The sequence below is a fragment of the Lissotriton vulgaris genome, chromosome 4_1 (assembly GCF_964263255.1).
Source record: "Lissotriton vulgaris chromosome 4_1, aLisVul1.2, whole genome shotgun sequence".
Classification (NCBI taxonomy): domain Eukaryota; kingdom Metazoa; phylum Chordata; class Amphibia; order Caudata; family Salamandridae; genus Lissotriton; species Lissotriton vulgaris.
Genome location: NC_141691.1, coordinates 1,766,253,235 through 1,766,280,572, shown reverse-complemented (window position 1 = coordinate 1,766,280,572; position 27,338 = coordinate 1,766,253,235). Strand labels below are relative to the sequence as shown.

The 27,338-nt window shown below is 46.2% G+C and overlaps 1 protein-coding gene across 2 annotated transcripts in view; it reads left to right on the top strand.

Moving 5' to 3' along the window:
- The window catches only part of AZIN1 (antizyme inhibitor 1), a 493,870-nt gene that overhangs the window by 426,987 nt on the left and 39,545 nt on the right, over nucleotides 1–27,338 (top strand). For both annotated transcript variants that reach the window (XM_086966090.1, XM_086966091.1), the window contains exons 10-11: nucleotides 8,720–8,835; nucleotides 25,637–25,851. In XM_086966090.1, coding sequence (XP_086822216.1) covers nucleotides 8,720–8,835; nucleotides 25,637–25,851 — 331 coding nt within the window. The remainder of the gene's footprint in view (nucleotides 1–8,719; nucleotides 8,836–25,636; nucleotides 25,852–27,338) is intronic.

The following is a 27,338-nucleotide window of genomic DNA, read 5'->3' as shown; positions in this document are numbered from 1 at the left end:
ACGGGCAACACCACCATTTTCTACGTACAGAAGCAAGGTTTGACATGGTCCCTTGCCCTGTCCGTCCTAGCAGAGCAGATCTTGGAATGGCTCATAGGCTACAACATATCAATGCAAGTACAACACGTACCAGGAATCCAAAATGAATAGGCCGATTCCCTCAGCAGGACACCAAGCAATATCACGAGTGGGAGCTAAACGTGGCCCAGTTACAGAGAATATTTCATTGTTGGGGGTTGCCAACCCTAGATCTATATGCTACATCACTCAACATAAAATGCAAGTTTTATGCCAGCAGATTTCCTCAACCAGGCTCTCTGGGGAACACCTTCCACTTTTCTTGGGAAGGAACATTTGCCTGTGCATTCCCTCCATTTCCTCTCATTCCAAGTGTTCTGCAGAAGCTTAAGTGGGAGCACTGCCGTATTATCCTAATCATCCTGGTGTGGCAACGCAGTACTGGTAAACATAGCTATATCACCTATCAGTCTTCGCCAATCCTTATTCAGCCAACAGAGTATATACTTTCCATGAACCAAGGCCAAGTGGTTACTCCACAGATTCACACACTTCAATTGTCAGCTTGACTTCACCACATAGAATTTGGAGCATTAGCACTCTGACTAATGCCAATCCATACTCCATAGAGCCCAAGCTCCTTCCATGCTCAAGTGCTATTCTACTAAATGGAAGCTGTTCTGCTCATGAGGCATCAAACACTCTTGTCATCCTCTCTCTTCTCCTCCAAAGGACATTTGAATCAGTCAATCGTGCATGCTTCGTTTATACTTAGTTACAGAGAAATAGAGACTGGCGTTTTCAATAAAAGGATATATTGAATAGTCTTCTTTCTCATGCAAGAGAGGTGAACTGCTACAATCGTTAGGCAGAATGCGAAGTATAATGTGTATAGCGTAAACAGTAATATGAAATAATACTGTAATAGCATTGTATGGTTTCTAAGCCATATAAAAATACATACATGAATAACACAGGCTAAAATACTCAACTGGTGCTTCTAAAATACGCCTACCCCAATGTACCTAACCGAAGTCTAGTATGAGGGAAAGTGTATGGTCTTTAGCATAGCCAAGTTTTTGCCGAAGGTTTCTCTAGGTTCTAATCCGCTGAATACCTTAAAATGAAGGAGGTCTGGTCTCTCTGTCTCTGGACTCGATTTCCCAACACCCCACACAGGGAGTCAAACACTGGAGCTGGATTTCTCGCGGCAGAATATGAAGGTGTTTAGGAATGCCATGTTTGACGTAAAGTCTGGCATATGAGCGTCATGAATGAACCCCTGTGGAAAAGTTGTTCATTGTAAAGTAACTAAGTTCTTGGAGAAATCACTATTCAAGCAAGGGGAAGTCCCTAACGGCTTAAGCTGGTTTTCCAAGAAATCGTTGACGTTTGGTGAACGGATGGAAGTAGCCATGCCTGTATTTGGGTTGCATGGGCTATGCCTAAATAAGGGCTTGATTTCTATGCCTATATAAGGGCAATGTGAATTGTACCTATATAAGGGCATGAATCTGGGAAAATCCTTTCGGAATCTAAAATGCGATACAACAGTCCAACAGGCTGGTGAAGGAGTTTATGAAGGGTCTCTTTAAGGCCTACCCACTGATAAGACCATCTGATAAGACCATCTGAACATTGTCTTCTCACAACTTATGAACCCCCCTGTGAACCAATTCACAAATCCGATTTGAAATACCTTTCATGGAATGTGGCTTTTCTTTTGGCCATCACATCTGCTAGATGCATTAGTGAGATCCAAGCCTTCACCGCGACGGAACCCTACCTGCAGTTTCATCAGGACGGAGTAGTCCTTCGCACCCATCATCCTTTTTGAACACAAGTGCCTTCCACGTTTCATCTCAATGAGCCAGTGGTTCTACCTTCCTTTTTTCCCCTCTTTATCTTCAACTGCAAAGAGTGCCCTCCATTCTCTGGACATTAAACGTTTACCTGCAAAGAACAGACTTTTCGTAAATCAACTCAGCTGTTTCTCCTCCTTTGTCCCTAGAAAGGGTCAGGCCTTGACATGATCATCTATTGCAGTCTGGGTATCCTTAACTATAATCTTCTGCCAAGAGAAAGCGGGACGCCCGCTTGCTGCCGAATTCACAGCTCATTTCACCCGAAGGTGGCTGCGACTTGCCGGAGTGTCTTTACCCGACATCTGGAGGGCAGTGTCATGGGCAAATGTCCATACCTTCATGATCCATTATTGTCTGGATGCATAGCAAAAAGCAGATATAGCAGTTGGATAAGCTGCCCTGAGATGTATAGTCGCATAAGGTATGCCTTTTTTCGCTAAGGTCTACTCTTTTTCCTATAGTACTGTTTTGTGGTGGAGAATAATAAATCAAAGGCAGATAATGTAAATGTAGAAATAGATGGTTTTGGGTCACATGGTGGGATGGTTCACCTTACCCACCTCCTTTGTTACTTGGAAACTGCTTACTATTCTGATTCAAGCATGTGAATCTATAAAATATACAATACTAGAGAAAAAACAAGTTACTTACCTGTACACTGTGGTTATCCACTATTAATCTTTTATAGATTCACATGCAGCCCTCTGTTCTCCCCTTTCAGGTACTCCATTCCATACCTCTATTATTCTTCTAATTGCAATTGCACTGGTGCTCGAAATCTGTGGTATGATAGCCCTGCAGGGTATGGATACTCTGGGTCTGTTCTGTGATTGGCTGAAGTTTGGATGTTCTCAAACGATGTTAACTGGTCACTAAATGCTATTGAATTTCAAGGGAAATTAAGTTTAAAGCTTAGTTCGAGGCATGTGGGCTGCTGAATTCATATCTGTGCATAGATCGCCGCCTAGTGTTGGGTCCGGATGATTGCACATTGTTGTCCTGGAAGAGTCTTCGAAGTATCACGACATAGGTGGCTCATCCCCTGGACTACAGTGCGCATGGGCATCCTCTCCATCCTCAGATTGTTTTTTTCCGCCATTGGGTTCGGATGTTAAAATCTTAGCTCAAGTTAGGAAACTTTTTCTCAAAGCCAAAAGGCTTTCGCGAGCGTCTGTATCGTTCCGATCGGTATCGATAACATTTATCTACAGGACATCGCCTATCAGACGGCTTCCTTCACCTCTCGCATCGAGTTTCATCGACGATGGAGTCGAGGCCTTTTCAAAAGGTGTCCGCTGTGTAACGCCAAATATGCACACAACGACGTCCACCCTGTGTGCAACAAATGCTTGTCACCGGACCACAATGAAGACCAATGTATGGCCTATGCCCAATTTAGATCAAAGAAAACTCTTCGGACCCGACGCGCGGCTCGATTGGAATCGAAGAGGCCGGCACCAGATAATATGTTCGGGACCGAAGACGAAGAAGTCTTCGAGATCCCGGACCAAGATGAACCATCGGAGCAGGGATCCGCGCATGGATCCGACAATAAGGCCGATGAGGAGGAATATCTGGAGGAAGAGGAGAATTATGATGTCGTCGTCGACGAGATAGGAGACGTCGACGTTCAGGCCCTTGGGGCCGAGGAAGATAGCTCAGATGAGCTAGGCCCGACCGTCGATACGGGGGTCGATGGACATAATATCGATACGGCTCAGGTCGAGGGATCGCCACGAGGCCTTACCCAAGATCTACCTTCCAGTTCAACAGCCCCTCAAAAAGGCCCGGCTTCGAACATTTTAATTGAGCCATCGGTTTCGAAACCAACTTTGGTTGATCTCAGCAAAACGAAACCGAAGCCAGCACAGTCTAAGCCGAAACCGAAAGTGCAACTGGCTCTAGTCGGCGCCAAGGCCTCGAAGCCCTCGGGCCGACGAAACAGATGAGGGACTTCGATGCGGGGAGCTTCCAGAAGGCCCTCGACTCAAGTAGCGGGACGCTGAAGGCCAAGGTGAAGGTCGTCGAGTCGAAGACGTCGGCGCCGAAGGGAGCCGCTACGCATCTCGAATCGAGACGGGGCACCAACCCTCCATCTATGACGAGACCGGAGACGACCGTCGGTTCCACGTCAGATGCCGAGGCGGCGCATAAGGCCCAAGTCATGGCCCTACACACCGCGGAGTCGATTCACGGATTCAGAGGCCAGACTTCGACGGCTGGACCGAAGAAAGCCACAACTACCAAGTTGGTCTCCGCGCTCGCAACGTCGGCGCCGATAAAATACGGTTTACCACCGGCTGTGCGGCCGAAGATGTTCGAGCCGAAACAGGGCATCGGCATCATAAAGAAGCCTGCATTGAACCAAAGGCCTACAGATGAGACCGAGGAACGGGAATCGAGGCACTTCATTGACTCGGAAACGGGAAGACTGTCTATCTACAAAAGGAAAATTGTCCCTGAAAAGCCCATGGAGTCTTTCAGGATTCCTCTAAAGAAAAAGAGGGGATCACCTGCGTCACCAGTGCTGGTCGAACACTTGCAGACAGAGCAAGAGCCTCAATCCTTCTCCCCTACATACTCAGATGCAGGGGCAGGTGACTATGATACTCAAGGTGATGGCGAGGTGATGGACACTGATCGTGATGATCTGAACCAGACATGGGCAGACACTGCTGACCCAGGAGACCCGCACCATGACCCTGATACTACGGTCTACAATGTCAAAACGTCTCCGACTGAAGACACTACAGCTTTCAACGCTCTGATTGAAAGAGCTGCGTTAAACCATGACGTTGAACTTCATAGTGATACGGTGGAAGTGAACTTCCTTGTGGACACATTCTCAACTTCCGAAAGAAGTGTAAAAACACTGCCAATGCTCATGGATGTTCTTAAACACGCCAAGGACATTTTCAAAGAAAATACTAGAGCAAGGGTAGTTAACCCAAGGATTGAAAAGAAGTATAGGCCGGCACCCGTGGATCCTGCTATATTAGAGGACAATTGCCTTTAGACTCTATGGTAGTTGCCAATGCAAGAAAGAGGGCCAACTCGCAGACAACAGGTGATGCGCCTCCGCCTGATAAGGAATCAAAGATACTGGACACATCTGGCAAGAGTGGCAGCACAGGCTGCAAACATCTGGCGTATTGCTAATACTCAGGCGCTTCTGGCCAGATATGATAGGGCCCACTACGATACTCTAGAGACTTTATTGCAGCACCTCCCAGAAACAATTCAAGGAAGGAGCAGAGCTGTTGGTTCAGGAAGGGAAGCTAATCTCCAACGCTTCCATCAAGTGTGCACTATACACAGCTGACACTGCAGCTAGGGCTATAAACACTAGCGTCATGCTAAGGCGACATGCTTGGTTGAGAATATCTGGTTTCAAACCAGAAATACAAACCACCATTCTTAATCAGCCAGTTAACACTGACTTCTTGTTTGGCCCTGAAGTTGATGCCACCCTAGAAAAGATAAAAAAGGACACGGAAACTGCAAAATCCATGGGGGCTCTGCAGTCGTAGCAGTTTAGGGGTGGTTCCTTTCGTCGATCCAATAACAGAGGACCGTCAAGGGGCCAAAACACCCAACAAACGCAGTATAACAAGGGAAGTACGCAATCCACCTACAATAAAAATCCCAGAGGTGGATATAGAGGAAATAACATCAAAGGCAGAGGATGAGGAAACAACAACTCCAGATCCTCTGCCAATACCAAACAGTGACGCCTTGTCACTGCCCCCCGACCATCTAACACCTGTCGGGGGGAGACTAGACCAGTTCCTGTCTGTAAGGAAATCCATCACCACAGACAGGTGGGTAAGAGATATTGTACAGTACGGGTATTGTCTAGATCTTACAGCCACTCCACCCAACATACCTCCAAGACACCGTCCTATGTCCGCAGAGCACTTACACTTATTGCAGCAAGAGGTCGTCAGTATGCTGCAAAAAGGAGCCATAGAGCTCGTGCCTCTAGCGGGTCGGGGGTGTACTCTCTGTACTTCTTAATTCCAAAAAAGGACGGGTCTCTCAGACCCATACTCGACCTCAGACCTCTGAACCAATACATTCTGTCGGAGCATTTTCACATGCTCACCTTACAGCAAGTCCTACCGCTTTTAAGTCAGGGGAATTTCCTCGCAACACTGGATCTCAAAGATGCGTACTTCCACATACCCATACACCCCTCACACAAAGTATCTCACGTTCACCATTCAGGATCAACACTACCAGTTCAAAGTCCTCCCCTTCGGAGTGACAATGGCGCCCAGAGTATTCACCAAGTGTCTGGCAACGGTGGCGGCACCCCTCAGGAGGCATCACATACAGGTCTACCCTTATCTGGACGACTGGCTTATTCAGGCAAAGTCAGCCCAGCTGTGTGCCAGCCACATGTCCCACACCATTCACATCCTTCACAATCTGGGATTCTCACTGAATTACCCAAAGTCACATCTTCAGCCCGCCCACGTACGGCAGTACCTGGGTGCGACAATAGACACTCTGGCAGCCACAGCTCAGCCAAATTCAGTGAGGATAAACAGCATGCGATTGCTGATACAGAAATTCAGACCTCAACGCTCCCTTCAGGCGCGAGTGTTCAGGCAGTTGATAGGCATGATGGCCTCCTGCATCTTCATAGTCCCGCACGCGAGACTACATATGCGCCCGCTTCAGGAGTGCTTAGCACGTCACTGGAACCAGGCTCAAGGGCAGTTGAAAGACCTAGTGTTGGTGAGCGGTCGGGCATACAACTCTCTGCATTGGTGGAATCCACAAAACCTTTGCAAGGGCGACCGTTCCAAGAGCCTTACCACAGATAATACTGACAACGGACGCGTCTCTTCAGGGATGGGGGAGCTCATGTACTCCATTACACAGTGCAGGGACTATGGACTACACAGCAGAAGATGCACATCAACCTTCTAGAGCTGATGGCAATCTTCATGGCAATGAAAGCTTTCAAAGTACATCTGTGCAACAAAGTCGTGTTGATTCGGACGGACAACATGACTGCCATGTACTACATCCAGAAGCAGGGAGGAACACACTCTCCACAGTTGTCTCACCTGGCTCAGAGCATGTGGAAGTGGGCCATTCAGAGGAACATGTTCCTCATGGCAGAACACCTCCCAGGCAAGGACAACCAGATGGCGGACCTGCTCAGCAGGCACAGCCACCAGATGCACGAGTGGGAGATGCATCCATCAGTACTCCAACCGTACTTCCAGCAATGGGGTCATCCACAGATAGACCTGTTCGCCACAAGGGAAAACGCAAAATGCCAAAGCTTCGCTAGCAGGTTCCCACACCCAGTCGCAGGGCAATGCGATATGGATGAACTGGGCAGGCAAATTTGCATACGCTTTTCCTCCAGCACATTACCTCGCTGAGGAGAGTTAGTAAACTCCAGGCACTCACCATCCAGGAGCCATTCATCCAGGTCCAGGCAAATAGGGTGGTATTACGCACCAACCCTAAAGTGATTTCGCAGTTCCACATGAACCAGACCATAGAACTGCCAGTTTTCTTTCCCAATCCGGAAAATGTCGCAGAGAGATCCCTACACACGTTAGATGTCAAAAGGGCTCTAATGTACTATATAGAACGAAGGATTTCAGAAAAACAAAACAGCTTTTCGTTGCCTTTTCTCCACAGCACAAAGGCAACCCCATTTCCAAAGCAGCGATAGCCAGGTGGATCGTTAAATGTATACAGATTTGCTATGCCAAGGCTAAACGCACACTAACCATTCCACCACGAGCACACTCCACATGTAAGTTAGGAGCGTCCATGGCTTTCCTGGGGAATATTCCTTTAGAAGAGATATGTAAGGCAGCCACTTGGTCCACCACACATACATTTACGAAACACTATTGCGTAGATGTGCATTCTAAACAGCAGGCAGCTGTAGGACAGGCTGTTCTCAAAACTCTTTTTCAGACTGCTGCAGCTGGCACGGGCAGCCGCCGCTAACAGGGGGGGGGGACTGCTATGCAATCTATGCACAGATATGAATTCAGCAGCCCACATGCCTCAAACCGAATATGCTACTTACCAGTATGCATCTGTTCTTGGTATGTAAGGCTGCCGACATTCATATCGCCCACCCTCCTCCCCGGCGCCTGTAGCAGCTGTAGCATTCAGAATTACTATCTAGCATGGACATCGCTCACTGTATTGCACTCCATCTCTGCCACAATGGCGAAAAACAATCTGAGGATGGAGAGGATGCCCATGCGCACTGTAGTCCAGGGGAGGAGCCACCTATCTCGTGATACTTCGAAGACTCTTCCAGGACAACCATGTGCAATCATCCAGACCCAACACTAGGCGGCGATCTATGCACAGATATGAATGTCAGCAGCCCTACATGCCAAGAACAGATGCATACTGGTAAGTAGCATATTCCATTAGAGTCCTTACTCAGGTTTATTTTTCAGTTTGCTTTGTTCTCCTGACTGAAAGGAAAACAAATAATGGTGCACCTTCATTGAACTTCTGATTGTTGGACAGAACACTGGGCAGGCCAGAATGCATGTTCTGAGGCAGCAAAAATATACTAGCCATGCAGGGTACCAACATGGGGTAACATACGGTCTCACATATTTTATAAATGTTCTCCATTAATGTGCCAGTAGATGTCTTAAGAGTACCAAATGTTTCAAAGCAGTGGATGCAGATAATCTGTGTGCTTTTGCATGGTTTTGGTGATTTCTCCCTTTTTAGATAAAAGAAAAGCACACAAATGGCTGTACTCGTATTGAACATTGTAAAATTGTTGGGGTGAATGCTTTTAAAAACCTTTTTAATATTTTGTCTGTTAGGTGAACTTGCAAGAAACGATGAACCAGCTTTTCTGTATTATATGAGTGATGGAGTTTATGGATCATTTACGAGCAAGTTATCTGACAATTTCAATGCTGTACCAGCAGTGCATAAGGTATACTTTCATTGTGTTACTTGACGTTGCATCTCTTTAAATATTATTTATAGTAAGTCTACTAACTGGGGCATGAAAAATTATACCCTCCGTATTGTACGTATATAAAAAAAAAAAAAAGCACATTGTAATACAGCCTCGTAACAGATTGTATCCACCCCTAAACATAGCGGTCGAGTCAGCTAGTCTATTTAATTAAGAACCCCACTGGGTTGGAGAAACCTTTCAATGACCCTCAGGGAATGTTACAGAAGGAAACATTTTAATGAACATGGAAATTGTAAGAATGGTGAAAATGCAGCGAGCAAATTGAAGAACTCAAAAAATACTTCGGTTTGCAGTGGGTTTGAGTCCCCCCTCCAGTACCTGTCATGCTGACCCTTGACTTCAGGGAGTATAGAGTATTCAACTCATACAGTCAGGTGAAAACCACCCCACAGCTGAACTACTCTACCTGGGTGTGGGTATTAAGATTTTCCAGGAAATCCTTTGATGCCTTTATGCTGCAGAAAGCATAGGACATGGGCCAGACTGACACATGATAGCTAGCCCAGCTCTGGGCGTTGCCGTCCTGGAGCGTTTTTTTTTTTTTTTTTTAAATGGTCTGAGCACCCCAACAGAGAACCAACAGGATTCCTTTTTGTCCAGTGGGGGTGTTTTGGGGCCAGGGGGAAGGATTAATGGCTTAGTTATGGAGCTCTCTGTGGGTAGTGATGTGTTTCAGGAGACAGACGCTGGAATCCCTCAGAGTGAGTTTGCCTGCATTTTCAATTTGGTGTAAACTTTAGGCTCTGAAATCTATGGCTTCCAAATCAGCCTTCTTTTTTTAAGTCTCCGGTTGTTAACTGTTCCCTGAAGGGCATTACGCACACTTTTCCTCCTGTTGGGTTCATTATGCCTCAATGGGACTTAAACCTAGTCTTGACATATCGGATGTGCGCTCTCTTCGAGCCCCTTCATAACTCTCCTTTGCGTCTTCTCACTCTTAAGACTGCTTTCCTGGTAGCTATCACCTCTGCCAGAAGAGTGAGTGAGGTCCAGGCTCTTTCTTCCAAACCTTCTTTCCTTTGTCCATCCGGACAAGGTGGTTTTGAGGACCCGTCCTTCTTTCTTGCCTAAGGTTGTCCCGCCCTTCCACATAGGTTAGACCATCACTTTGCCCACCTTCTTTCTGCAGCCTTCAAAAGAGGAAGAGCGGCTCCACCGTCTGGACCCAAAACCTGCGCTCACATTCTATCTGATGCAAAAATAAGTTGATGGACAGAATGCAGAACAATGTCATACATTCACCCCAGTACAGAGATCTGGGCCTAAATCCATCGTTTTTTTGCACTCCACACCACCCCAGTTCAGACATAGCCATATGCAAATCAGCCTAGACCCTGTGCCTCATGGGAACAGTCCAGCCCGAACTGCCAAGCCATGTCTTTCCTGGACCGGAATCAAGCATCCTGGAACCGGTTTCTGGCTATCAGCCGTCTTCAGCCAGGATAGCTTGACTCCAGTGGCTTGGAGATCATGGGACTCACGTCTAAGCATACCCATCCCACTCACTGGGGTGAATGTATGACATTGTTCTGCATTCTGTCCATCAACTGTTTTTGCATTTGTCACCCCATGTGGAGTGCAAAAAAACGATGGATTTATGCCCAGATCTCTGTACTGGGGTGAATGTATGACATTGTTCTGCATTCTGTCCATCAACTGTTGTTTTTGCACGTTCTATCTGAAGCGCACACAACAGCTCCGGGTGGATGACCAACATTTTGTTGGCTACGTGGGCGGTAAAAAAGGATGGGCCGTGCACAAATGAACCATCTCTCGGGGGTTGTTTTGTGGATTAATGCATGTTACTCTTAGCTAAGGAGCCTCCTGTGGGGCTGCGTGCCCATTTTACAAGGGCAATGGCAGCCACTACTGCCTTGGGACCCGGCGTTCCCTTGCAGGACATTTGTCAAGCAGCTACGTGGGCTTTGCTGCACTCATTTACCAAGCATTACTGTTTGACCGTCAAGTCCGGAGAGACTGCTTCTTTGGCCGTTCTGTTCTCCGTGACTTTCTGGTGTAATCTTGTTAGCAGAGCCACCACCGGGGTTGGTATTGCTGGGGTATCTATTCTAAGGTAAGGAATCTATCACTAACGTGTCTCTTTCAGATGCACAAGTTACTACTTATGTAACTATATATGTGTAAGAGACATTAGTTAATGATAGATTCCTTAACGCCCCACCCATCCTCCCCGTTCTGCAATCTTATTTCTAGGGTTAAGGTCATCCCTTTCAGGGGCCTAGTTCTATGGCACCAGTGGTCAGTTTCTTGCATGGCTCTGGGTCTCTGGCGCAGAAAGTCATGTACAGAACTGACGTCAGCGCGCATGGGTGGCGCCTAAGTAGTCTGTGACATCTCGGCGCTTACGATGCCAGCGACTAACGCGGAGCTGCACGACGCCACCTACCGACGCGCAGGGGTACTGCTGACAAAACTTAGTCGGACGCCTAGGGATATTCTAAGGTAAGGAATCGATCACTATCTAATGTCTCTTACAGATATATCATTACACAAGTAGTAACTTGTGCTTTAGAAATTCCACCATCTTGTATGTGAGGGAATTGTGAACTGAGACGGGGTGAGACCCACTCCCAAATTGAAATGGTCTTTTAGGGAGGTGTGGTAATCCCAGGGGTAAGGTGCCCTTTGACTACTACCCCCTCACTTACTTTAACGCCCCTTAATAATTTAGGGGACCCCTTGATACCAGGACTTCAGATTTCAATGGATTAAGTGGAGTGGACAAAGAGTCCTAGTGTGGGAACAGAGAACAGCCTTTGTGCTAGCCTGCCTGCTGCCCCTGACAATAGTGGAAGAAACACTCGTCCTGCCGCTGTGCAGGCTCCAGGAAAACCGGAGGGCTTCCTGTGCTTTGCCAATCGCCAGAGAAACTCCCTTGGAGTAGAGGAGCTATTCAGGCACCAAAGAAGCAACGTCCAGTACCGACCTGCCACTCACTGGGTCTACCGACGCAGCTGCCGCCCAGGATGGAGGTAGCCATGATCCCATAGGTCGCATCTATCCATACTTCCTTCAAGTGTGGGGACATCAGGACCGTCTGGAGTGGCACAACACCAATACCTGGGGTACTGCACCCCTTGCAGCAGCCAAAGCTTGATGTGTCCAGTCCGGACGCCAACGCTGAGGAAGACCGACCTGCATGTCTAGGGACTTCAGGGCCAGTGGGACCTACACAGAATGGCCCAGCCGTCCTGTATGTCCCTTTTCTGCAGAACAAAGCGAAAGTAGTGAGTATTTGACCACCGTTGCACGATGCCTCAAAGCACCTATGCACCCATGCTCCTCAGCCAGAGGTCAAACCCGTTTCTGCAAGCCCCTCTGTAAGAAAGTAGCTCTGTATATACTATTCCTTACTTTGGTACAGTCTATACAGAGACAACTTCCTACAGTTCACTCCCTCCATTTGGACTGCCTCCTCAAGAGGACATGCTGTCCCAACAGCAGACAGGGTTTTGCATGAGAACCTTCACAATCTCCATTAGCATGCATGGCGAGCCGGCAGAATCGCATAGAGCTTTGAATCCGCCTTTGGAGGTGGCGGACTTTATTCTGACTCTGCACATCACATCCATTAAGTCAATATAATCTAGCTGTTGGTCCAAGTTCATTCCTTAGTGTGAGGAAAGGCAGATTTTCTGGCAAAGTGTCTGATGTGCTGCTGTTCTCTTTAGCCAGGCAGAGCTTTGTTTCGGCTCTGTTAGAGGTCACACTCTGGCCCTTTTGGCCTTTTTTTGTTAGCCTGATGAGGAAATATAAATTTTATGGTCAAGTTGTGTTCCCTAGCGCGTACCCCACCGACTCCATGTACCAGCTTAAAGTGCATGTAACTTCCCTCCTGTGTCAGCTATGAAGACGCAAATACATTTGCGTCCAACGTTAACTTGTCCTCTTTCAGATCCACCCTGAATGGATTAAATAGCCCGTTCCTAAATATGCTATGCCAATGTCTTTTTGTAGTGTACTTTACATGTTTTCCTGCTCTGGCAAAGTAGGCCCTGAATTTCTGCCATCGAGCCTCTTTTCTGGCTTCTGACTCTGACAGCCTCAGCCCAGGCTGCCTCTGTACCCGTGAACTCTGACTTACTTCCAGCGCGGCCCCTCGCGCTCAGCTCAGCCTGCTTTCTGCCAAGACTGACTATAACCTTCGAGTTATCTGTTCCGCTCCTCGAAAATGCATTCCTGCCTACTAGCTTCAGTAAACATCCTCCCCAGCTGCAGAGCCAAAGGGCCGACCTGTCTCAGTGCAAGTAATTCATAGCTTCTGTTACCATGCTTCCATGGAAGGCCCCGTGCCCCCACGCTTCTCATGCAGACACTTAGGCGCATATACACGCACTCTCAGTTAGTATAGAATAGCTTCTGCCCCAGAGACCTTTCCACCCAGATAGCTTAGTTCCTACAACATCAGATATCAGATATGATAAAGGTACAAGTTGATCTGACATGCCAGACTTCTGTCTCTTTCCGTCAGTGTAAATGTCAAGTCCCCTGCACCCTCCAGCTTCACGTCAATCACACGTCATGCAGCTGCGCGCGCATCCAAGCTTCCGATTTCTGCTGACATTGCAACATTTCTGTTAGTGCCACCCCTTTGTGACACCCATCTGTGACGTCTCTAGTTCACGCCTAGTTCACGCCTTTTGATTACGTACTAGTAACACGTGTATACTGTTATCTTGTCTTCTCTCAGCTGTTACGCCTCCTGCACTATTTCCTATGACATGAATTAAGTATATAAGCTATGTACTGTCAATAAAATGTAGCGCTCTATCCCTTCTTCCACCCCTGCGGTGGGAAGAACATGATATTATGGTCCTGACCATTCCTTTTTGAGGAATAAAACCCCTAAGAACTCTAACACCACGGACTCTGGTTCTTTCTTTCCGATTTGAGTTATTATTGATTGAGTACTTACCTGCATAGAAATTAAGAGAGTAAATTAATTATTTACGTCATATTGGCGCCCGAATAGGGACCCCTCCCCCACCTCACGCGCCGGTTTGTGCGTTGCAAGCTATGTCCCCTGCCATCAGTTAGATGGAACCTACGCGTACCGGCAGGATTTCCTGCATCTCCCTCTGACCCACGGAGGTGACGAAGACTGCGATCAGTACCCAGACGAGGCGGTGAGGAGTGCGGAGGATCCCGACCAGAGCCTAGCCGAAAGAAGCAAGGTCCGAGGTGTCAAGAGGCCCACCAGGTTTCCGAGGTTTTCCGAAGTTTTCCGAAGTGTCGAGTCGAGTCCAGTCGAGTTTTCCGAGGCCTTCTGTTTCCGTGCTTCCCGGTGAGTACCATTGCTGGGACGTATCTAGACGGGTTTGGGTACACAAGTCCGGTCTGCACTGTTTTTAGGCAGTGTATCTGTACTGTTTAGCAGTATATCTAGTATTCTGAATTTCTGCACTGTTACACCAGTGTATCTGTACTGTTTAGCAGTACATCCAGTATAGGGGGTAGTCATCTATGTCTCAAATGTCTTTTCATGTGATTATTGTCGTGGTATGAATGTGACTGTTTTTATGTGCATTATTGTGTTCCTCGTAAAACTAGCTGGATCCAGTATTAAGTAGTAAGGATTGAGCATTCAGTAATAAGTAAGCAAAATGCCGTTTTTCAACAAATTGAAGCAGATAGGAACTAGGAAAGGGATACTGGAGGAAGAAATTCCTATCCCCCCTAGGGACACTCCAGGTAACTTTATGTATCACAAACATGGCATAGATGCCATATTGTATCTAGACTTATGGGCCGACTATACCAAGCATCTAGACGAAAGACACCGATGGCCCGCTACCGGAACATGGGATGCCGAGTGCATCATGAAGGTAGAAGAAGCATTATGGAAAAAGAAAGCTAGACAATCTCAGAAAGACGCCATAGAATTTTGGCGTAAGGAATCACATAAGCGTGCTGAGAAAGCACTCCGTAGAGAAGACAGACTTAAAGAATCAGAAAAAGCCCAAGAAAACGAATTAGTTACTGAAGGGATTCGAGTAAAAACAGAACAAATAGACCGTGCCCGAAACAATCTCGTAAACGGTATGTATCTCGCGGCCGAGGGTACACCTGAGGCCCTATCAGAAATACCGAAAAACCTACCGCCCCCATTAGTTCCAACTAAAGTAAGACACAAGACTACTAAAGACATATTCCTAAATTCTTATCTAGAGGATGTAGCACCAGCTTACGCCAATCTGCCTGTTCGTACCTTGCCTACTGACAGGGACGGGGGTGGCACCCCGCCCCCAGATCATGTTCCGCCGGTACCGCGACAGACCTCCCCCGCTCCGCCAGCCCCGCCCCTTCCCGCACCCAAAATTGACCTACCGAAACAAAGTCTACCTGATCCTACTAAACGACAAATTCAAGTTCAGATACAGACTTCACAGGGAGATAATGCCCAAACATCCGCTTCAGGAGGTGCGACCGCGGGTCTTCGGACCCCGCCATTAACACACAGATTCAATCTCAGGGATATGCAGAGTCCTCTCACGTTCAGGTCACCCCGCCTTGACGCATTAAAAGAAAACCTTTCAGTTTGCAGATATGATCCAGTACCCGGAAAAGACGATCTAATGATATTGGCATCCCTACGGTTAAGATCTGCTACTGATATCTTGCTATGCTATGTAGGAATGAAGGACCGTCTAGATAGAATATATGAGTTTGTTCAGACAGGGAAAGACCCTGACAGTATCAAGGATGCCATGGAGAAACAGAAAGTTGACGTTCAAGCACAGATACTACGATTTTTCATAAATTGTCTAATAAGAGAACGAGATAGGCCTGGAACAGATCAGAGTGAATTAGATGCACTGAACAAGTGGGGTCAAAATATAGCTGAAGGAAAACATGACAAGGGGACTTGCATAGCCAGTATGTACAAGAAAATTAGAAAAGCAGTGATAGCAGCACACCAAAAAGAACAAGAAAAGGCTTCCTCCGAGGAGGAAGAAGAACTTGAAGAACCAGAAAGGACTACAGATACTATAGCATATGTAGGTAAGGGAACTTACCTAAGGAAGGGCATCCGTCCGGAAAACAAGAGAGTTTTTCTCTCTGCTTTAACAAACCCGAATTCTTCTGAACATCAGTTCCAGGAGACTGATAAAAGATTACGAGAAAGAATGGGGTACCATGTACTCAATTCGATGGATGAACAAGAACTAGCCCGGTCAGCCATCTTATGGGCCGAAAATCCAGACATATATAATGATGATACCTTAGCACAGACGTTTCTGAACCTTTCCCCAGACGAACAGAAATTAGCAGGTGTATACATGATTCAGCACCTCCTCACGAAATACAGAAACCAACATTCCGATCCAGGTCCCTTACACGAAACATTAGAAGCACTACTTATGGATAGATGGAGAGGTTTCAGTACCAAGTTAATACAAATAATTCTAGAACAACGACATAAATATAACACCTTCATAAGCTCTGAATATGTTCCCGCCCCGCCTCCAGAAAGGAAAACGTACCACATGCAATGCGGGAGTGGCATTGAAAGTCAGAACCCCTTACGAGAAGTACACCCAGTTATGGGTGCGGATCACAACTTGAAACGTGTATATGTACACACGCCACTGACTAAGTTAGAACTGTTAGAAATGAAGAAACTAGTTCCGTGTCATGATAAAGACCCTGCAGGTTTTCACAGAGAGCTTAAAGACATGTTACTAATGGGGGATTACACGTATGATGATATCATGAAAATGTTGAAGGTGCTGTTGCCCACGGGCATCTACGAGAAATTAAAGGAAAAAGAATGGGAGGTGGGGGACACAAAGATTGCATGGGCAGAAATAGAAGACGAAGAAAGCAAACGGGTCCCAGGGGTAGGCCTTGGGGAAAAGACTAAAGCATTACCCGGTTTGATAGTACAGGTCCTGCCAAGATTATTGACAACTAGAAAGGAAGATTGGGACGCCATCTCGTCCTGTAAACAGAAACATGATGAAGATACTAGTGACTTCTATTCAAGATTCGAGAAATGTTTCATTATTAATAGTGGCCTAAAACCAAGTAGCGAGTCATATCCACATCTTTTTGTATCAAAACTAGTCGAGAACTCCCTACCATTAGTTAAAAACCGAGTGTACAAAGTTGAAAGTACTTGGCAGGCAAATACGCCATCCCAGATGTTACAAATGTTACAATATCATCAGAACAGAATCAGAGAAGAACAGGATCAAGAACAGAAGCGCATGAAAGACACGAAGATGAAAATGTTAGTAGCTCAGACGGTCCCAGCCGACGGTCAAAGGAAGGGTGGGACCCAGACAAGTCACACTACAGCTCCCGTTAAAGGGTCATGCAATTATTGCAAGCAGCCAGGTCACTACGTACATGAATGTCCCGTTCTGAAACATAACATAGCAACAGGGAAAACTAAAGAAAGACCGCATCCGCCTAGACAAGATCAGGTCCAGCAACAGACCTCACAAAATGTACAGCCCATGCAGAACACACAGCCTATGCATGCTCCATCTCACGCAGCACAGACAGTAGCAGTACCACAGCCCATTGCCGCAACTCAGCAAGTTTCACAACAGATGTACCAGTATGCCCAATCTGCATATCCAGATTATCCTCGATATACATGAAACAGCCTAGAGAGGGAAGGTGGCTTGCCTCTTATTGAAATTCCTGTAGATCAAGAAGGTCCTTATGTACACAGTCACGTATTGGGAAAAGACAGAACGTTTTTAATTGACACAGGGGCAAGCCGCACCACAATCAGCCATAATGAAGTCCCAGGGGCACCCCTCTCAGGCTCACAGAATGTTTCCCTTGGTTTTTCAGGACAGCCTATTGTAAATGAAGTATCGGAACCAGTACCCCTGGCTGTGGGTCCATTATCACGAGTTACAGATTTGTTACTTACGAACTCATGCCCAGAAAATCTGTTAGGAATCAAAACATTGAAGGCTCTAGGAGCTATAATCTGCTGTTCCCCGGAGGGAGTTAGACTCTTTCTACGGGATTTCAAGGGTCACTATGTGTTGCGAGAATTCGATGTCAGATTGAAAAATGTACCAGATCACTTGTGGGCCAAAGGCCCAACAGATGTAGGTTGCATGCATATCACCCCATACCGCGTTACACTCAAAGCAGGTGTTGTTTTACCGAGAATCAGACAATACAAGTTACCACCCGATGCTGTAGTGGCTTTACTGGAAATCATTGAAGAGCTTATAGCCCAAGGAGTGGTCGTAGAGACCGACTCCAATATCTGTAATTCACCAATCATTCCGATTCTTAAACGTACTGACCCCAATGCACCGCCAGTATATCGGCTGGTGATTGATTTAAGAGAATTGAATAAATGTATTGTACCACAGTATCCTGTGGTGCCCGATATCTCTTCCCTATTGACTGCTATTGATTCAGAAGCAACGTTCTTTACTGTAATTGATCTCAAGAACGCCTTTTTCAGTGTACCTATTGATCCGGAGAGCCAATATCTCTTCGGATTCAGTTTAAATGGACGAAGTTTCAAATTTTCCCGCGCACCTCAAGGATTCACAGAAAGCCCCAGCATCTACAGTCAAGCACTGAAAAGACAACTAGATTGTATTCAAATGCCAGTTAACACCGCTTTACTGCAATACGTCGATCTACTGATCACCGCACGAAGTGAGCCCGAATGTGAACGAGCATCACTGACAGTTTTATATTTCCTGGCCGACAAGGGACACAAGGTGTCTCCTTCGAAGCTGCAATTCTGTGTTCAGCAAGTTGTGTACTTGGGTCACTTGCTGTCCAAAGTGGGGAGACAGCTCACTCCCGATCGCATTCAGTTAATTGTAAATATGCCACGACCCCAGACACAAAAGGAAGTGCGGGCCTTCATAGGCCTCACCTCGTACTGCAGACAATGGATTCCTCAATATGCATTTCTAGCTAAACCACTCATCCAGTTAACAACGCAGGAGGCAGCAACTTCGATTGCCCTCCCTTGGACTCAGGAACATACACAAGCCTTTGAGGAATTAAAGAAAGCATTATGCCAAGCACCAGTTTTAGCGACACCATGTTACAGCAAACCGTTTACACTTTTTGTTACAGAACGTGATGGTACAGCATTGTCTGTCCTCACTCAAGATCAAGCAGGTTCACATAAGCCTTGTGCTTATTTTTCAAGTACATTGGATTCCGTAGCCCAGGCACTCCCTGCATGCTTAAAGTCAGTAGCAGCAACAGCGTTAGCAATAAGACAGAGCGATTCAATTGTTTTAGGTCATCAGTTAACAGTACAAGTTCCACACTCTGTAGAGGTTCTTTTAAACAGAACCCAGACTCAGCACTTGACTATAGCACGACTGACAGGTTACGAATTAACGCTATTCCAGCCACACATAGAAATCAGACGCTGCAGCATTTTGAACCCCGCAACATTGTTACCTACAATTATGACGGATCCAGCCCCGCATGATTGCATAGAGATCATTAATGCAGTAACAAAGCCCAGACGAGACTTAACAGATGTTCCATTGACAAATCCAGACCTGACACTTTATGTGGACGGTTCATGCCTAAGAACAAATACAGGAGAATTAGTGGCCGCGTATGCCGTGACCACTGAAACCGAAGTTAAAGAAACACATCGTATTGACACACTGTCCGCTCAAGCAGCAGAGCTTATTGCTCTGACCCGAGCCTGTATTCTAGCCAAGAACAGAAATGTTAACATATACACTGATTCCCGTTATGCGTTCGGAGTTGTACACGACTTCGGCATGTTATGGCAAGAACGAGGTTTCCTGACCTCTCACGGTGCCAAGATTCAACATGGTCCCCTCATTCAAGCACTGTTAGAAGCAATACATCTGCCTTCAGGCATATCCGTCATGAAGTGTAAAGCACATACTAAGGTTACAGATTCTGTTTCCCAGGGTAATGACCTGGCAGATCAGACCGCAAAACATACAGCATTGACTCACACTCAGACAACTGACATGACAAAGACAACAGGACCGACACACTGTTTGACAGTCAGGGATCCCACACTAGATGTTATCGATATTCAGACACATGCTACCCCAGAAGAAATAAAGAAATGGATTGAGCTAGGAGGGATCCAGACAGATCAAGGTTGGATGACGAAGGGAAAATCTACATGGTTTCTCCCTGACTCTATGGTTCAAGTCATGATAAATACAGCACATAGCCCAGCACATCTAGGAGAGAAAGCGATGTTAGACAGTTTACAAAATCTTTGGAACAATAAACACTTACGAGCAGCAGCGAAACAGAAAGTGCGTACTTGCATGATCTGTTGTCAGTTCAATCCAGGTAAAAGCGTCCCTGTAGAGCAAGGTGGATTTCATCCTCCCGATCACCCTTTTGAAGTCCTCCAGATGGATTATATCCAGATGGACCGTTGTCGAGGATTTAAATATGTTCTCGTAGTTGTTTGTGCTCTGTCCCGCTGGACCGAAGCATACCCAGTCCCAGATTACACTGCTCCGACCACTGCCAAGCAGCTGGTCCGTGAATTCTTCCCACGGTACGGTTTGCCTCGTGTCGTGTACTCAGATAACGGTCAGCCATTCTCATCCGCATTAATGAAAGAAGTTTCTTTATTGCTAGGATACCAGTGGAAATTCCATTGTGTCCGACATCCCGAAGCAGCAGGCCTTGTAGAAAGGCATAACCAGACACTAAAGATCCGCCTTGCAAAAATATGTCAGGAGAAAGGGGTCGACTGGATAGTCGCCCTGCCCGTGGCACTGTTCTACATGAGAATGGTTGCCCATTCGAGATCAGGGCTATCCCCGTACGAGGTGGTCTTTGGCAGACCACCGAATATGTGGGGGACGCCCATTCCGAAAAAAATCACTGATGTTGATTGTAATATGTTGACAGATTACCTTGCCTCCTTGATGTCTGCACTCCAATCAGGTCGTTCACAGGTTGCCGCAGCCTTTCCTGACAACACTGATGTAAAGCCACATGACGTCCGTCCTGGGGACCTAGTATTGGTGCGAAACTTTGATAGGAAGAGCCCACTGGAGCCCCGCTGGAAATCGCCGAAGACCGTCCTTCTCACCACGAGGACAGCCGTGAAGATCGAAGGGAGAAAGGGGTGGGTCCACACGAGTCATGTGAAAAAATTCCATGAACTGAAACCAGACCGAGACTCGTCCACCCCCACCAAAGACTGTGTTGAGCCAAAAGACTTTACAGTATCTGAACGAGAAAAAACTCCCCAAGAAGAGTATCGGTCGAAACTCCGATCTAGCAAGTCAGACAGTTTAATTGTTTAAGTCCTCCCCTAGGTGAATCGGTTAAATAGTTTCTGACATGTATCCCCTAGATCGAGATAGAGAGAGAGAGACAAATTAAGAAAGGTGCATATTGCAAATCACTTCGTAGTCACTGTATAGTGACACTATTAATCATGTTTATTCTGAGTATTTTAATTATTGTTGCTAGCATCTTACTACCTATCTATTGTCCTATTTTCAAGCGTGAACAATCTGCCTACAATGTATCTGCTGAACACACTTTTAGTGAGTTACCTCCACACGAACTCTCCTACAGACTTGCGCTGCGCAACAACACATTCATCAGTATGCTACACCATTCTCATCAAACTAACAATGCTACAGATTGCTGGATATGTGGCCGACTCCCTCCCTACCAGAATTACAAGGGAGCTCTGCCCCTCTTTCCGTACCCGTTCACTCACAATGGCTCCTGTGGTGCATGGTTTAAAATAATTAATTCCTTAGATCCTGATATTGCTGTTTTCGACGGGGGCTGGGTTTGGGGAAACCTGAACTTGGTCCTGCTCGACGTCTGTTACCCTGATAAGGAGGGACTCCCCACTAGAATAGGAACTGATCTAGAAAATGAAGTGTATGGATTAGGTAATTATACAATTAGCCTTATGATTCTTACTGTTGAATCCGAAGCCGCACCTGTTATACCCACTATGTCAGTATTGCCAGTCACTGGCGAATTATGTATCAGGAAGAAAGGTTCAGTACACTTAGGTCATAGTAAATGCACTACTGTGGTCGAATTCAGTGATCATGGTAAATCGTCCTTTAAAGCTATTAGTCATTCTTACTTTGTTTGCGGTCATACCGCATACATACGCCTACCTCCAGATTGGGATGGTACCTGTTACATTGCATTCCTTCTGCCACCTGTTTTCCTAGCTCCTCCTGACTACCACAGAAATACGAATCTAGTAAAGAATAGACCCAGAAGAGATATCCCACTTGTCGACTACACAGAAACGGCATGGGAACAGTACACTGATTTTAATAAAGGATTCTTTTTCTTTTTAGGACCTGTTCAGAATAGTAAATTAATACGCAGATTAACTAGAACACTTGAAGCAGTAGTAAATGAAACTGCCTCCGCCTTAGGTAACTTAACTGAAGAGCAGTCCGCCATGCGGGTGGTTGTCCTTCAGAATCGTCTTGTTATTGACGTCATCTTGGCAGATAGAGGTGGAGCTTGTAAGGTCATCGGGTCAAGTTGCTGTGTTTTCATACCACAAAACGCACCATCTGTATATCAAGCTATTACCCGTCTCCATAAAATTGCAAATCAGATACATCAGAATCCAGGCACCTGGACTTGGTCCGGTTGGTTCTGGACAACATTAACCGCTTGGGGATGGAAGATCCTATCCTTCCTAGGCATTGGCCTAGTCCTAGTATTCAGTTGCTGCCTGTGCCTGCAGTGCGGGCCAGCGATTTGTGGACTATGTGCCACATCTTGTATTGAACATTCCAGTTTTCTCTCAAAACGTAAAGGAAAGAAAGAAGAACAAATGATGTTACAAGAACAAACTGATCGATTCATGAGGATCGATATATCATGAAGGGTCCGTAGGGAACAAGGAGGGAATGAGGAAATATAAATTTTATGGTCAAGTTGTGTTCCCTAGCGCGTACCCCACCGACTCCATGTACCAGCTTAAAGTGCATGTAACTTCCCTCCTGTGTCAGCTATGAAGACGCAAATACATTTGCGTCCAACGTTAACTTGTCCTCTTTCAGATCCACCCTGAATGGATTAAATAGCCCGTTCCTAAATATGCTATGCCAACGTCTTTTTGTAGTGTACTTTACATGTTTTCCTGCTCTGGCAAAGTAGGCCCTGAATTTCTGCCATCGAGCCTCTTTTCTGGCTTCTGACTCCGACAGCCTCAGCCCAGGCTGCCTCTGTACCCGTGAACTCTGACTTACTTCCAGCGCGGCCCCTCGTGCTCAGCTCAGCCTGCTTTCTGCCAAGACTGACTATAACCTTCGAGTTATCTGTTCCGCTCCTCGAAAATGCATTCCTGCCTACTAGCTTCAGTAAACATCCTCCCCAGCTGCAGAGCCAAAGGGCCGACCTGTCTCAGTGCAAGTAATTCATAGCTTCTGTTACCATGCTTCCATGGAAGGCCCCGTGCCCCCACGCTTCTCATGCAGACACTTAGGCGCATATACACGCACTCTCAGTTAGTATAGAATAGCTTCTGCCCCAGAGACCTTTCCACCCAGATAGCTTAGTTCCTACAACATCAGATATCAGATATGATAAAGGTACAAGTTGATCTGACATGCCAGACTTCTGTCTCTTTCCGTCAGTGTAAATGTCAAGTCCCCTGCACCCTCCAGCTTCACGTCAATCACACGTCATGCAGCTGCGCGCGCATCCAAGCTTCCGATTTCTGCTGACATTGCAATATTTCTGTTAGTGCCACCCCTTTGTGACACCCATCTGTGACGTCTCTAGTTCACGCCTAGTTCACGCCTTTTGATTACGTACTAGTAACACGTGTATACTGTTATCTTGTCTTCTCTCAGCTGTTACGCCTCCTGCACTATTTCCTATGACATGAATTAAGTATATAAGCTATGTACTGTCAATAAAATGTAGCGCTCTATCCCTTCTTCCACCCCTGCGGTGGGAAGAACATGATATTATGGTCCTGACCATTCCTTTTTGAGGAATAAAACCCCTAAGAACTCTAACACCACGGACTCTGGTTCTTTCTTTCCGATTTGAGTTATTATTGATTGAGTACTTACCTGCATAGAAATTAAGAGAGTAAATTAATTATTTACGTCACTGATCAGCCCTCCGTGAAGCCACTGTTTGTGATGCGTTTCTTAATGGGACTCATATGCTTCGCCCAATTCAGTTCATTATGCCGTAGTGGGTCTTGTTCGAGATGTTTTGACACTTAAGACTTTTTTGCCATCACTTCTGCATGCTGTGTTAGTGAGTTGAAAATAATCTCAATTTAGCCTCTGTATTCCAACTTTTCCCTCAATAAGTTGCTGCTTGAACCTCTGGCTTCTTTTGTCTCTGCAAGTGTTGCCACCTTTTCATGTGGGGCAATCAATCATGCTCTCTGCACTCTTCTGTCCATATTATCCCATGGAGGAGGCGAGGCTTAACCTTTCTTATCTTTATCGGGCTACAAATTCCTATGTTTTCAGGACTGAGGTGCATTGATTGGACTATCAACGTTTTGTTGTATTAGCTGGTGCGAACTAAGGGAAGGCAGTGAAGTAACTGACTGTGTCAGGATGGATTGCCCTTTGTATCAAATTGTGCTATGCTTGGCCAAGTATGTTCGAGTAATTGGCCTCTGCTAAGTGACCATGAGGTCATCTTTCCAGAAGTTCATTAGGTATTACTGTATCAAATTTCTGATCCCCAGGGAGGCCAATTGTGTATGTTCAATCCAGTAGGACTTCCTAGTGTAAAGACGATCCTAAGACCCACCACCTTCATAAGGATACTGGTTTGATATTGATTCAAAGAGTGAGCAATCTGCAATTTGAAATATCTTTTTTTGTTAACGCTCTGACGGATATTACATTTAACCTTAGATTTCTCTCCCACCCTCGTCTGTTCTGACGTGGACTTTGTCGATTAATAAGGTTCCAAGTTAGGTTCCACGAAGTAAACTCCTGTTGATAGTCAGCCACCTTTGAGAGTTTCAGACAGTTCTGTGGATAAACTGTGTGGGTGGCACTTCTATGTGGATCCGTATTAACACTGTTATCCATGTATTCCCATGAGCAAACATGGTTTCATGTCCTCACATACAGACAAGAGACAGTCATAGCTGTGGCTGACTGCTCCACTCGATGCCAAGCAATAGCTATTGCAGTTTTTTCGAGATCCACTCCAGACTTTGGGGAGATTAAAAAGGTAAGAAATATGTGGCTATATGGAGTATCCAGCCAAAAGAGTTACCGGAGGTAATTAACTTATTCTGTCAGGGAAATCTCTTTTCAAACCACAAGTTAACTCTCCCACTTCATCAGTAGAAGTAAAGACTGCTTTAATTGATTTTATATAGGTTTGAATCCTAAGTCTTACTTTTACTTTAGAAAGGGTGTGTGAAAGGTGATCTAGTCACATTTCCTGATCTTGTGTATTTTTTAATAATTTTTTTAATATTGAAAAAGCGCTGCCTGTATAGCCTGCAATAAGCTGTCAAAGTTTTTTCATTTATTTTACAAATTGGCTGTAACTTCCAAGATCCTGTGCATGCGCGGGGAAATTCAGTGCTTATGATTTCAGTGGAACATCTTGTGAAGGAGAATTAAGGTTACAGGTAAGTAAGTTTTCCTTCCAACTAATGTTTCCTTCAAGTTATAACAGATAGTAGTAAGTAACCTTTCCATGTACAAATGTCATATTGAAGCACTGTTTACTGTACTGGAATAGTTTCTTTTCATTCATTTCTTTGATGTAGAAATGCAGGGGAGATGAGCCTTTATTCGCAAGCAGTCTTTGGGGTCCATCCTGTGATGAGCTTGATCGAATTGTGGAGTACTGTCTTCTTCCAGAGCTGAACGTTGGCGATTGGATCATTTTTGAGAACATGGGAGCAGGAAGCTTGAATGAACAATCACCCTTCAATGATTCTGATCAGCCTCCCCTTTACAACATCATGTCTTTCAGCGATTGGTAGGAAATTGTTACATTTTTGCCATCTTTTCCTTTATCTGAAACCATTTTATAAAAGTAGTAACACTTTCCTAATTTTCATGTTTACGTTTTCTGCTTCTTTGCAGGCTAATCGCGCTTTCTTCATTTTCTTTATAAATTCTGTGTTAATCTTGAATTTTTCCAACACCAGTATGCCATCATGAACATCTGTTCCTAAAAATGCTTCTCTGGTTCAAGTCTTAACCTGCTTTTATAACCAATATAGGTACTATTACCTTGCCATGTAACCACCACCACCACCAGCATAGGTAAGCCACCCCTCTAGCTGGGTGCACAATACCAGTGGTGAGGGTACTGTTGCATGGTTCCTGTACCCCTACAGTGTCTAAGTCCATTCTTAGACATTGTAAGTGTAGTGCTGCCATTAAGAGTATATGGTGCTGGGAGTTCGTCCACAGCACCATAATGGCCTCACTGAAAACTGGGAAGTTTGATATCAAACTTCTCAGCACAATAAACCCACACTGATTCCAGGATTTAATGAAAAATGCACTCGGAGGGCATCTTAGAGATGCCCTGAAAAACGACAGTCTAGTGTCCTGGCTTAGTGGCTGCTCGCCAGCTGACATCACCCGATATGTTTCTGGACCCCTGGGTCGAGACCCTGGCGCTCTCGGGGTCCTGAAACAAATCACATCCTGGGACGAGGTGCCAAGCCTCCTCCCCCAGGATGGACAGGGTCCCCTAAGGGTAAGCTTCGAAGGCTTGCCGCCTTTGGAAGCTACCCTAGCCATTTGCTGCTCTCAACATCTGGCCCCACCAGTTGTGACCCCCACTTTAGGCAGGAGAATCGTCGGGAAAACCAAATTAGGAGGAGAGGTGTACCCACTTTTGCCAACCCCCCAAGGAACAGACCCATTGTTCCCGACCTGTACCTAACTGTAACGCCCCTAAATTTAGTACTTGGGGGAACCCCTGATCCTTGTCTCCTCAGACAAGAAGAGACGGCCCGAAGAAGCCGTGCTGAAAGAAGAGGACACCAACTGACTTGGCCCCAGCCCTACTGCCCGGTGCCGACCTCAACCTGCTCCAGCGAAATCCCGATGTGTCCAGTAGCCCCCAAAAACCGGGAGGACCTGCCCTGCCTTCCCAAACCAGACTGTCCCTCTTGAGCACCGGATTTGCTTACCCACAGACTCTGGCTCCGGCCAAATCCCAGATTCTGCACCGGACACCTGTAGCCTGAGTTTGAGTGGCCCAACACCACAAGGTCTCCCCAGCAATCATGACCTGGGATCTGGTGATCCCTGACCTGCCTTGAGTCTGCAGCCAACGTCTGCAGCCCCTTTCTGGAGGATCCGTGCGACCGGAGCCGGTAAGAATAAGCCTGCGCCCCAAGACACCCCGGCACCAGATGTCCCACAGCCTTGGGTGGCCCAACCAACGGTGTCCTGGCATCCCAACGTAACTCCCCAACCGGTGGTCGCCTCCAGAAGATCTTAGTC